This window comes from Pelodiscus sinensis, chromosome 9 (genome assembly GCF_052426305.1).
Source record: "Pelodiscus sinensis isolate ZL-2025 chromosome 9, ASM5242630v1, whole genome shotgun sequence".
In the NCBI taxonomy this organism is placed as follows: Eukaryota; Metazoa; Chordata; order Testudines; family Trionychidae; genus Pelodiscus; species Pelodiscus sinensis.
Genome location: NC_143060.1, coordinates 15092038 through 15104065, shown reverse-complemented (window position 1 = coordinate 15104065; position 12028 = coordinate 15092038). Strand labels below are relative to the sequence as shown.

At 46.1% G+C, this 12028-nt stretch overlaps 1 protein-coding gene across 2 annotated transcripts in view; it reads right to left on the bottom strand.

The window, feature by feature from the left end:
- The window catches only part of C8A (complement C8 alpha chain), a 43542-nt gene that overhangs the window by 28328 nt on the left and 3186 nt on the right, over positions 1-12028 (bottom strand). For both annotated transcript variants that reach the window (XM_014578783.4, XM_006133494.5), the window contains exons 2-5: positions 11438-11534; positions 4716-4860; positions 3801-3945; positions 1092-1281 (exon numbers count right to left, since the gene is read on the bottom strand). In XM_014578783.4, the coding sequence (XP_014434269.3) occupies positions 1092-1281; positions 3801-3945; positions 4716-4860; positions 11438-11534 (577 nt within the window). The remainder of the gene's footprint in view (positions 1-1091; positions 1282-3800; positions 3946-4715; positions 4861-11437; positions 11535-12028) is intronic.

Below are 12028 nucleotides of genomic sequence, written 5' to 3'. Positions count from 1 at the left end.
CTGGCTAGCTAAAATCATTCTGGATGATGGATGCTTCTGGACCAGAGAGTTCTGGATTAGAAAGGTTCAACCTGTAATAATTTTTTCAGAGCGGTATGCAATGAATAAGCCCCTCCAGGATGTGGGTACAGACTGAACAAGGAGCAAATGCAAAATACTGAATAGGTGTTTATGTGAGCACTGTCCAACCTGTGCATTGAATTTTCCATCCTGTGGAAAATAAATGATGTGATCACACAATCTAAAAACTGCAACATTCCCTGTCCCCAGAAGTATAAGAAAAAGACGATAGGTCACAAGTGGGTTCAACAATCTGTCAGAAGGTGCACAAGTTAACAGAGAGATTACGATAAGCAGTGGTCAAAGCACGGTAGCTGCTAGCCATTGCAGTGCTGACTTTACTTGCAGGATAGGAAACTCCCAGTGGGATTGGTGGAGTGTTAAACCTCTAGCATTATGCAGACAAAGCAGGGGGATGAATATGCCTTAACAATTCTATGGCCAATGTTGTCATGCAGATGACTGCTCTCAAAACACTTCAAAAGTGAGCAAGTATCATCATCCCCATTTACCACCTCCCCACCCCGCACAGAGAGGTGACACGACATATCTAAGGTCACACAGCTTGTCAATAGCTGAGCTGGGAGCAAAACCTCTGTTTGGTGCCTTGCCCACTTAACCAGATTGCTTGGGCAATACTGCAAGGATCACATTGGTTCCTCCATGTGTGCAGGTGTGTGCTTTAAAAATAACTGTTCTGGACAAATCCTTATTGCAAACTAGAAGACTTGTTTTGGGGACTGTTGGACAAGGTGGGGTTTATGGAAAGAATTGTAGAAGATCTTTTTGAGTGGAGTACCAGACCCAGAATATATGTAATTGTCCTAGCAATTTCTTATATCAAATGGCACACTCCCATAACAGCCACAAAACATATGAGGCTGCTCATCCATGAAAGTAGGTCTTCAATAATCTTTATACTGCTGCAAATAACTGTAATATATATCCTTGGGAAATCTTCATAACATCTCCAAGGCAAACATCAGTCCCTAGTGAGAAAATGTTGCTAAATTAACATCTTAAATACTTACTAGAAATTGATATACATGGAAATTGTAGGGTTTTCTAAAATATTTCTCATCGTCCCCATAGTACAAATGTTCACATGCAGCGTCATACTTCAGTTCCCGCCATTCTCCATTGTAAACATACTCACACTGGCCTCCATAATACTTAGGATCATATATAAATTGCTTTTCTTCTTGTGTCAGAACATTGTATCTTTAATGAAAAGAGACATCATCCAGAAATTAACGATTGCTTTTTTTGCTATTACAAAAAACGGATACCGTTTCTTTTCTCCCTGTCTTTGGCTTTACATACAGTTTGTTCTCAGACACTAGACTGTGTATTGCTTTGGACTGAAATGACTGAGGATCTTCGATTTCATAGATGGGAGGGTTTGAATCCACACCTCTCCATCTTTGTTCTGTCCCGTGGGAACTAAATTGATTTTTCTCGCTGACTAAAAATGAGAGACGTTATTTCAAAGACAGTATTGTAGAATCATAAGTTAGAGATGGAAGACCCTAATTAAAGTATCCAGACCATTTGTTTTCCAATACAAGATGATTCTCTATAGTTCATTTTCTAGTGTTTGGTCAAGTCAAGTTATAAAAATGCCCCAAGTTATGGAGCTTCTTTCAAATCGCTGAAGAAACCATTTTATAGCCTCCTAATCCATCTCACCGTCACAAAGTTTTTCCTAATATTCAAAGTAAATGTTCTGTTTCTGAATTTCACCACTTTTCTCTTACTTGTTCTCCCATTTATCTGTTTCACCTTGGGTGTTAATACTCTCCGTATATTTATGGACTGCTCTCACTTAGTCAAACTATTCATAGTAGGTTCACTTAGTCTTTCTGTATAAGTCATTTCCTCCCACTCCCTGAGCATTTTAGATGTTCATCTCTCAATATCTTCCCCCTCCCTTTTTTTTTTTTTTTTTGCTAACTTGGTGGCCTGAAATGTAAGTAGCATTTTAAGTGGCCATCAGAATAATCCCCCATACTAAGATTTTGTTCTTAAAGGAGATTTTCAAACACTCTTACTTCTGTGTGTTTTACAGAGGGAAATATACATTACAGAAGTCTATGACAATTAAAACAAAACAAATATGTGATAAGCTTTAGATAGATTCTTAGGGCTTCTTCAAAAAAAAATTAACTCACTGGAAATCTTTCTGCCAACTTCTGCAACTTTGGATTGAGCAAATGGATCAAGCTTAAATGATTGTCATACTGTATATCTTGTTCTCTTTCACATAGGCTAAGCTTATGATATTTTTGCAAAAAAGGATGCCATCATGGCAAGTTTGCCTGTGATACCTGTCTAAGGTGCCACCTGCAAGTAGGTGCCATGTGGACGGGCCCTAAATACTCTGAAACAATGTTCTGTATTCGTCTAAGAGGATGAAGCAATCAGGCTTTTTATTAAAAATGTTTTATTTCACATCCTTTATTACTTTAGCTAAACAGAGAAAGATAGATAGCTTAACAGAGCATTACAAAGGAGGGGAATTATTATTACCCCTGAGGGGAAAATAGAAATGTGGAGGGCACATGTACACTGCAACTGAGAGTGTGTCTAGACTACATCCCTTTTTCGGTAAAGGGATGTAAATTAGGCACGTCGATATTGCAAATGAAGCCGGGATTTGAATTTCCCGCACTTCATTTGCATGATGGCGGCCAACACTTTTTTTCGAAACGGGGCTTTTTGGAAAAAAACCCGTCAGTTTCGATGTTGGCAGTTGAAGAGTACAGGATCTTTTGAAAAATGGTTTTATTTTCGAAAGATCCCCATCTAAACTGCCGGGGGGGGTTGGGGTTTTTTTTCTTTGACAAAGCCCCGTTTTGAAAAAAAGCAGCGACTGCCATGCAAATGAAGCGCGGGATATTCATATCCTGGCTTCATTTGCAATATCAATGTGCCTAATTTACATCCCTTCACTGAAAAAGGGATGTAGTCTAGATACACCCTGAATGTCAGCAGCTGGCCCCGCGGGGCCAACAGCCACTGCGGATGCTGTGGCAAGGTGGGGAGCAGCTTTGTGCCCTAAGAAGGGCTGAGGGCAATCAACCTACTGGGACCATCTTGTTGGGCTCCCCTCCCCAGCTGTCAAAGCTGCTCAGAGTGGCACATTGGCACTCCTGCAGCAGTTTAAAAGGCCCTGGGATTCCAGATTCCTTTGAATGGCCAGGTCTCTGGGCAATTGCTACTTTGCACATCCTGTCAGCAGGCCTGGGTGGTCTGGGTCAGTTAACTCAGGCTATAGGCCTGTTTAATGGCAGTGCATCCAGCTGGGCTCTAAGACCCTGACAGGAAGCAGAGTCCAGGATCCAGCACGTGCCCCAGCACAAATCTCAACACTGCAATTAAACAGCCTTGTAGCCTGAGCCACAAGTTTAATTGCAGTGCAGATGTGCCCAGAGCGGGTCAGTGACTCATTCAAGGTCACAGAGGGAGTCAGATGCAGACCCTGGATCAGAGGCCTGGTCTGTTGACTCAGAGTCCAGTGCCCTGTCTGCTATGGCACGCTGGCTCCCTTGTTGCTTGCGGCTGCACCATTTAGACTGTACGGTCCTTGGGACAATACTGGCTTCCTCTTTTTTGTGTAGTACCATGCATACTGCGAGAGGTCAACTCATAGACAAAAGAAGCTCCCACTGAATAAGAGCAACATAAAAATGTAATCCTGGCCTGACTGAAAGAACAGCAAATATAGATTAATGACTCACCCTTGGACTGCTTTCTCTGATCCAGGAATTGGCTGTAGATTTTTACAGAGGCTTTCAATATCTTCATCCTCACAGTTATCTTCATCAGACCCATCTCTACAGTCTGGCTCTCCATTACATAGCAGGTGGCGTTTAATGCAGCGACCTAAAGTGTATCGGCACATCTTAATCATCTCTACAATTTGTGTTCAGTCTAATGAGGCAGCTGTGGATTTAGTGCTCCTGACGCAAGTCCAGCCTCTCCTTCCTCAGGCAAATGGATGTCCAGAGGAGGCACAACTTGAGAACACTTGTGCCATTGAAAATGAAAGGCCATATCTGCAGCTGTGGTAAATTGGTGTGGCACCACTGACTTGGCTTACTCACACCAGCTGAAGATCTGGCCTTCTGTGTGGTACCCAGATTTCATAATGTATATAATACCATCTAGATTAGAAAGCAGAACCATGCACTATTGTGTTCTAAGTAAAAACTATACTGATGTAACCTACTCTTGCGGGGACAGCCACCTGTTCTCTTGATTCTACTGTAGCTAGTGCAGGTAGAATAACTTTCTGTCAAAACTGTTTTTTAACAGTTTTTTGTTGTTGACAAAACAGCTTTCATGATCATTTTATCAATTTTCCAACCATTTTAATTTTTCACTGAAAATCCAAACACCTGAAATGAGGGAAGTTATGATTAAGCCAATGTCTGAAATGCGGACAGATTACATCTCCCATGATGCTTCTCATAGAGGGACTCATACAACATATCCTCTTCCCTTACCATGAGGAGAAAATGTGGTGCATTTTGAGAGTATATTCTAGGTAGAGAATTTTCACCTACTAAAGAACTGGTCCAGTGCTCTCATTATTGTATCCTCATTCAGGACCAAACTTCATTTGCTGTTTTTCCCGACAGCATTTCACTCACCTGTCTCCTGACACTGAAAATCATTGCCACACTGTTGACTGGCTGTACATGTTTCTGAAGGTTGGCATGCAGCTTCGTCCCAAAGATGGCCAATGCATTTACTCCCCTTAAACTTGGCAGGCTGTAGCAAAGTTCTGTATCTGTACTAAAACACAATTTAAAAAAAAGGCAAAGAAATTGGCCAACTAACAAGAACTTCATATCCAAAATGATTTTGATTAAATATTTAATAGTAAAAACAAATCTTCTGTACAAATTCACCAGTAAAGAAAATATTTTTAATTATTTAGGAATAAATAAATATTTCTGCAGCCAACTATGGAATTAGTAAAGGGCTTAGCAAAAATGAAAATAAGGCCAGAGATAACAGGATTCTCCACTCCCACCCCGCCCTGCTTTCTTGTACAGTTGTAAATTCTGGTGTATAGCTATTGACGTCACTAGATTTCAGCTATCCCCATATTGACTGGGTACACATCATCTCAGGAAGCGGTCCAGATATAAAGTTTCTTGACACCTTAAACGACTGCTTCTTGGAGCAGCTGGTTCTGGAACCCACAAGAGAGAGGCAATTCTTGATTTAGTCCTAACTGAAGCACAGGATCTGGTCCAAGAGGTCAATATAGCTAGATTGCTTGGAAATAGTGACCATAATATAATGAAATTTAACATCTCTATGGTGGGGAAAACATCACAGCAGACCAATTCTATGGCATTTAATTTCAGAAAGGGGCATTACACAAAAATGAGGAGGTTAGTTAAACAGAAATTAAAAGGTACAGTGCCAAAAGTGAAGATACATGGACAGTTTTCAAAGACACCATAATAGAGCCTCAACTTAAAGGGATACCACGAATTTAAAAATTAAATTAATTAGTTGGCCAGAAAGAAATGTGAACAACAGCTAGTCAAAACCTCAAAAAGTAATAGCAATTTTTTAAGGTAAATCAAAAGCGGGAAGCCTGATAAGCAACTGGACGATCGAAATGCTAAAGGAGTGCCCAAGGATGATAAGGCCATTGCAGAGAAACTAAATGAATTCTTTGCATTGGTTTTCATGACTGATGATGTGAGGGAGACTCACAAACCTGAGCTATTCTTTTCAGGTGATAAATCTGAGGAACTGTCCCAGATTGAGGTGACATTAGAAGAGTTTTTGGAACAAATTGATAAATTGAACAGTAGTAGGACCAGACGGCATTCACCCAAGGGTTCTGAAAGAACTCCAATGTGAAATTATGGAACAATTAACTGTGGTTTGTAAATCATCTTTTGAATCAAATAAATGGAGGATAGCTAATGTGACACCAATTTTTAAAAGGGGCTCAAGAGGGGACCCTGTATATTACAGGCAGTCCCCGGGTTACGTACAAGATAGGGACTGTAGGTTTGTTCTTAAGTTGAATCTGTATGTAAGTCAGAACTGGCATCAGCCGCTGCTGAAACTGATCAGTTTCAACCGCGGCTGAATCTGCGCCCAAGTCCTCCATGGCTTTGCTCCGTCTCCCTGGTCTGCTGACCTGGGAGACGCGGAGCAAAGCCTTGGAGCACGCCCGCAGCGGGACAGCCCAGGCGCGCCGTGGCTGTCCTACTGCGGGCGTGCTCCGAGGCTTTGCTTCCCATCTCCCTGGTCTGCTGGTCGGGAGACGGGGAGCAAAGCCGCAGAGCACGCCCGCAGGGGGACAGCTCAAGCGCACCCGGGCTGTCCCACTGCAGGCGTGCTCCAAGGCTTTGCTCCCCGTCTCCCTGCAGACCAGGGAGACGGGGAGCAGCTTTTCTCACCCCAGAGGACGGGGGCGGCGGACCGTGGCGCATCTGGGCGTCCCGCCGCTCCCATCCACCGGGGCGAGAAAAGCCCTGTTCGTAACTGCGGATCCGACATAAGTCGGATCCGCGTAACTCGGGGACTGCCTGTATAGGCCAATAAGTCTAACTTCAATACAGGGCAAATTGGTTGAAACTATAGTAAAGAACAGAATTCTCAGACACATTGATTTTGTTGGGGGAAAATTCAACATGGTTTCTATAAAGGGAAATAATGCCTTCTCAATCTACTAGAAATCTTTTCAGGGGTCAACAAGCATGTGGACAAGGGGGAGCCAGTGGATCTAGTGTGCTTACATTTCCAGGAATTCTTTGACAAGGTCCCTTTTCAAGGGTGCATCTACAGAGCACCCTTGCCTTGAAATAAGCTGCTCAATTTGCGCTACAAAAATTGCATACTTTATTTCGAGGTTATTTTGAAATAAAACACCATTTCGACAAATCCCTTAACCCTCATGAAATGAGGTTACAGGGATGCTGGAGTAGCAATTTTGGGATACCAGAATTTATCCTGAAATAGCTCCACTGTGTAGACATAGCTTGAAGGCTCTTACGCAAAATAAGCTGTCATAGGATGAGAGGGAAGATACTCTCATGGATAGATAACTGGTTAAAAAGACAGGAAACAAAGAGTAGGAATAAATTGTCAGTTTTCAGAATGAGAAGAGGTAACTAGTGTTGTCCCATGGGGTCCTTACTGGGAACGTTCCTATTCAATATATTAATAAATGATCTATTGATAGGGGTAAACAACTGAAGTGGCAAAACTCGCAGGTGATAGTAAACTGCTCAAGATACTTAAGTCCAAAGCAGCCTGTTAAAGCTTCAAAAGGATTTCAGAAAACTAGGTGACTGGGCAACAAATGGCAGATGAATTTTAATGCTGATAAATGCAAAATAATGTACATTGGAAAACATAATCCTAACTCGATGTATAAAATGATAGGGACTAACTTAGCTATTACAACTCAAGAGAGAGATCTTGGAGTTACTGTGGATAATTCTCTGAAAATATCCACTCCATGTACAGCCGCAGTCAAAAAAGCAAACAGAATGTTAGGAATCATTTTAAAAAGGGATAGAAAATAAGTCTGAGAATATATTATTGCCTCTATATAAATCCATGGTACGCCCACATCTTGATTACTGCATGCAGATTTAGTCACCTCACCTCAAAAAAGATATCTTGGCACTGGAAAAAGTTCAGAAAAGCAAAAATGATTAGGTATATGTGATGGCTGCATAAGAGGAGAGATTAATAAGAGTTTCCAGCTTGGAAAAGAGATGACTATGGGGATATGATAGAAGTCTATAAAAGCATGACAGGTGTGAAGAAAGTGACTAAGGAAAAGTTATGTACTTGTTCCCATAAAACAAGAAAAAAGGATCTCCAAATCCACTGCTACCAGGATGTATTTCTTCCCTGTCCAGGTCACCTGGCCAACAAGCCCAACTATATCTATTGCTGCCTTCTGTACAGGCTCCTCTATGGTGGGCCAGCACCTCAAGGCAGCTTCTCTCCCCTCCTCCCCTCCAGTCTCGGGCTTTACGCGTCCTCTGGCAAGAGTCGCAGGCCCCGCTGTACTGCTGCACGGCTGCAAATATTCCAGGCCAGTAAAAGGTCTGAAGCAGCCTCAGCCAGGTACACCGAATACCCCAGTGCCCTGCGAATGGGATGTCACGGGCCCAATACAGCAGACTGGAATGATGTTTTTGGGGAACCACCAGCTGCCGCTGGACCTCCCATGTCCCCACCTTCCCTGGGGGGAGCCATTCCTAGTACAGGAATCCCCACTCCCACAGGAATCTCTCCTGGCAGCCTCTCCCCAGGGGCTGAGCTGTGCAGAGGCCAGTCCGGTCCCTCAGCATCTATAAGGAGGGATTTGCCTGCACCTCAGCCTGGAATTCCGCAGCTGGGGCAGGGACATGGATCTGTTCCCTCTCCCCCGCTTGCTTGGATCCGGGGCTTTAGCCCTGCTGGGCCCCCTGTCTGCTGGAATGGGGCCCTGAGCCCCCTGCAGGGAACCCTTCCCTGGGTCAGGGTTGCCAGTCCCTCGCTGGCCCTGGCTATGGGTGGTGACCAGGGCCCTGTGGGGTCTGTCTGGCCATTCCTCTAGGTTATTCCCCATCAGCAGCTCCGTGGGCAAGTGCCGGTACCCCCCCACTTCCTTGGGGCCCTCCTTAGCCCCCCATTTCAGATGCACCCGGGCTACGGGCACCTTAAATGCAGTCCTGCCTATGCCCCTCAGGATCAGCTGAGTGTTGGCTACCATGTGGTCTGGGGCTACTACCTCGGGCCGGGCCAGTGTCACCTCTGCACCCGTGTCCCAGTAGCCCATCACCTCCCTGCCATCCACCTGCAGGGGCACAAGGCATTTGCTCCACAGGGGACACCCAGCCCTCACCCGGTACATGAAGAAATTCACCTCCAGAGGGTCAGATCTCCCAGGGGAGTTGGCCTGAGAGGCCTTCCCCACACTTTGGACTGAGGTTTGCCTGCCGGCCCATGCATCTGGGGTGGCCTGCCCTTCCCCCAACCCCAGCCAGTTAACCCTGGAAAGTCTCGGGTTGTGGGACCTGTCCTGGTGCCTGGTGCCCTGAGCCCTCTTTGCCCACAGCCATGGCAGGTGAGTTCCTGCGGTCCCCTTTGGGCTGGCTGCATCCAGGCCCTGGCTGTCTCTCTGGGGGGCAGACGGCTGGCCCCTGTCTCGCCCCATAGGTGATTTCCTCTGTTGCTCAGCCAAGAACCGGTCTCTGTGTGATGCCCTTTCTCTCCGGGACTCCCATTCACACCTGGACTGGCTGTCCGTGAACTCCTCCACCAGCCTCCTGGTGTCCTAGGGGCCTCTGGTCCTTGAACCACAGCCTCAGGATGGGTGGGCACGCTTCATAGAACTGTTCCAGGATCATCAGCTTAACCAGGTCCTCTGCGGTCTGGGCCATGACCCCGAACACTAATGTGCGACAGTATGGCACCAGGCAGGAGAAAGGTCTCCCTTGGCTCCTTCTGCATCCTCCCCTCCCCCCCCCCAGTACTTCTTCCTGTATGTCTCGGGGTCAGCCCCAGTTTGTGCAGTAGGGCCTGTTTGACCCATTTGTAGTCAACCAGCTGCAGATTCTCTGGCTGGTTGAGCAGCCCTGCGGCCTTCTGATCCAGCAAGGGGGTGAGTTGCTGGAGCCGATCAGCTGAGGGGAGCTGGTGTAGATCACAGGCTTGCTCAAAGGCACTAAGAAACCCGTCCATGTCCCCCACATCTTTACATTGGGCCAACATGAGCTTCTCAAAGTGTCTGGCCGTCCCGGGCCCGCTGAGGTTCTCCCCACTCACCGCAGCTGAGCCCCTGGCCTTTTCCGCTCCGCCATGGACAGCTCATGCTGCCGCTGCCTCTCTCGTTCCTGGCGTTCCTTTTCTCGTTCCTGATGCTCCTCCCTATGGTCCTGCCGCTCTTTCTCTTGTGACTCCAATTCCTTTAGCCTCAGCTTGATCTCTAGCTGTTGCAGCTCTGCCGGGCTGGACCCCGCCCTGGATGAACAGCTGCTGGCGGAGCATGGCCTGGTGGGCGCTGCATCTGTCTGGTGGACTCCAGCCCTCCCTCCGGTCTGAGAGCTTGAGACACTCCCAGGGGGTGTCTGGCTGCTCCCTGCTGGGACAGAATCCAGGCCCCTGGACTGGTTGTTCTCTTCCAGCTGGGCAATCAGCTGGGCCTTGGTTGCTTTCCCCATGGCCAGGCCCCTCTCTCTGCACAGCCCCACAAGGTCTGCCTTCAGGAGCTGGGCGTAGGCCATCTCCCCGCCAGTCCCTGGGGTTTAGACTCACTGACCAAGTGCTGCAGTGCCCCAAGAGTCCCAGGAATCGCTTCGCTGTGCCTCTAGCACATCTGTCTCTCACAAGCCCCTTCCTTCTACTGCACCCCGTCACTTGCTGCTGGAACTCCATCCACAGGCTGTGTCTAGACTGGCCACTTTTTCCGGAAAAGCAAGCACTTTTCCGGAAAAACTTGCCAGCAGTCTACATTAGCCACTTGAATTTCCGCAAAAGAGCTGACGATCTCATGTAAGATTGTCAGTGTTTTTGCGGAAATACTATGCTGCTCCCTTTCGGTCAAAAGTTTTTCAGAAAAACTTTTGCGCAAAAGGGTCAGTGTAGACAGCAGAGATTTGTTTTCCACAAAAAAGCCCCGATCACGAAAATGGCAATCGGGGCTTTTTTGCCGAAAAGCGTGTCTAGATTGGCCATGGACGCTTTTCCGCAAAAAGTGCTTTTGTGGAAAAGCGTCCTGCCAATCTAGACGCGCTTTTCTGAAAATGCTTTTAACAGAAAACTTTTCCGTTAAAAGCATTTCCAGAAAATCATGCCAGTCTAGACGTAGTCACAGTGTGCGGTGCATCCCGCTTCTGACACCACTGTGGCGGCGCGTGGGAAATTCCCCCGATCCTGCACCCCTGTAGCAGCAAGATGAGACTCCGCCAGCCAGTGGAATAGAGGGGGTTTATTGCTTCTCCAGGATACAGCACAGCATAGATGTGGTGTGGTTACAGGAGTCAGGGCCAGGCTGCCTCAGACCCCTTGGGGTAGGGGATCCACTGCCCCCCCTCAACCCTGAATACTCAGCTTAGTCTCCTCTCTTCATGTTTTTCCTGCAAAAACTGCCTTGCTCCTTCCTTTGTCTCTCCCCCTGGGAAGAGCAGTGTTATCTGCTCAGGCTGGGCCTAGGTGTCTGGGCCAATACACATGTGGGTGAGTCAGTGGGAATCACAAATCACAAGGTAGGGGAGCCCTAGGTTACAGAGCAGACAGTACCCTCACTATACATAACACAGTACATATAATTAAACTGTGGACATGATCAGCACAGACTCATCGGAACATACATGAATACATGGTGGTTGAGACTTACTTTTTTCTCTTGGCAAGGAAAGCAACCAGTCCATTCTGACCACGGGCTTAGCCGACAGTTCACAGGAGCCGGAGTATTTATATCTCTGCTGGCTCTTCTGAAGAAAGTAAATGATACAGCCTAAGTTTTGGAGTTGTATTTTAGTAAGAAGTAATAGCTGTGGAGCCAAGCAGCATGAATATCAGATCTATGTTTACAAGCAAGCACAGATTTTAGAAGAACCTAGGAACGTCTTGCTGGAGAGAGTTGGCTCCCACCCACTGGCAGTGTAAATCAGTGTAACTGCACCAAGGTCATTGGAGATACACCAGTTTGTACCAGCTAAAAATCTGACCACTAGAGTTTGTTAGTGACAGAAGCAAAAACAGGAACTGGATATCTTGTTCTCATTTCCTGCTCTACCAATAGATTGCATCATTTTGCAGTAAAGTATATGTGATAACGGGTGTTGTAAAAACCAAGCATAAAGCTCCTATTAAATAATGTATTATACCCAAATTCTAGAAGCTGGCCAGGAACAGAATGCTGGAAATAGAAGAGAAAGCTAATTTGAATTCATGCTGTGAATCCAAGTAAAAATAACAAACAGCA